General features: G+C 48.7%; 1 protein-coding gene across 1 annotated transcript in view; it reads right to left on the minus strand.

The window, feature by feature from the left end:
* Positions 1-718, minus strand: part of LOC116686801 (uncharacterized) — a 24,793-nt gene that overhangs the window by 13,779 nt on the left and 10,296 nt on the right. The window contains exon 2 of the mRNA XM_032511853.1: positions 483-615. Coding sequence (XP_032367744.1) covers positions 483-615 — 133 coding nt within the window. The remainder of the gene's footprint in view (positions 1-482; positions 616-718) is intronic.

Consider the following 718-nt stretch of genomic DNA (forward strand, 5'->3'; position numbering starts at 1 on the left):
CTCCTTCTTCTTCTTCTTCTTCTAAACCCAACCGTCTCCTTCTTCTTCTTCTTCTTCTCCTAAACCCATCCGTCCCCTTCTTCTTCTCCTAAACCCAACCATCTCCTTCTTCTTCTCCTAAACCCAACCGTCCCCTTCTTCTTCATCTTCTTCTCCTAAACCCAACTATCCCCTTCTTCTTCTTCTTCTTCTCCTAAACCTAACCGTCCCCTTCTTCTTCTTCTTCTCCTAAACTCAACCATCCCCGTCTTCTTCTCCTAAACCTAAACCCAACCGTCCCGTTCTTGGTGCGTGTCATGTAAACGTACCTTTCCAATAATCCCGACCCAGAGCGTTTAGATAAATCGTGTTTACGATCTAACGCTAAAGGAGACTTTCCGCATCAATAACTACGTGACGTGACACCCGACCAGGCGTCTGTATTTGGGATTGAGGATGTGTTGCAACGACCCAGTGATGTAATGACTGTAACGCAGGCCTACCTTTGGTCACAGTGGCAGTGGGAGACGGTGAAGAAGTGAGGGTTGAAGACGCCATAGTTCACGGTGAAAGACGGGATGATGTGCAGGCAGTGGTCGTGTTCCCGGCAGCATCGGTCCGCGCTCTCAAACATCCCTGAGAAGAAGAAGAAGAAGAAGATCGGAATTCACTCACACGTCAAAGGACACAGAGGAAGCAGAGAGGAAGCAGAGAGGAAGCAGAGAGGAAGCAGAGAGGA

This window comes from Etheostoma spectabile, unplaced genomic scaffold, assembly GCF_008692095.1.
Source record: "Etheostoma spectabile isolate EspeVRDwgs_2016 unplaced genomic scaffold, UIUC_Espe_1.0 scaffold498, whole genome shotgun sequence".
NCBI lineage: Eukaryota > Metazoa > Chordata > Actinopteri > Perciformes > Percidae > Etheostoma > Etheostoma spectabile.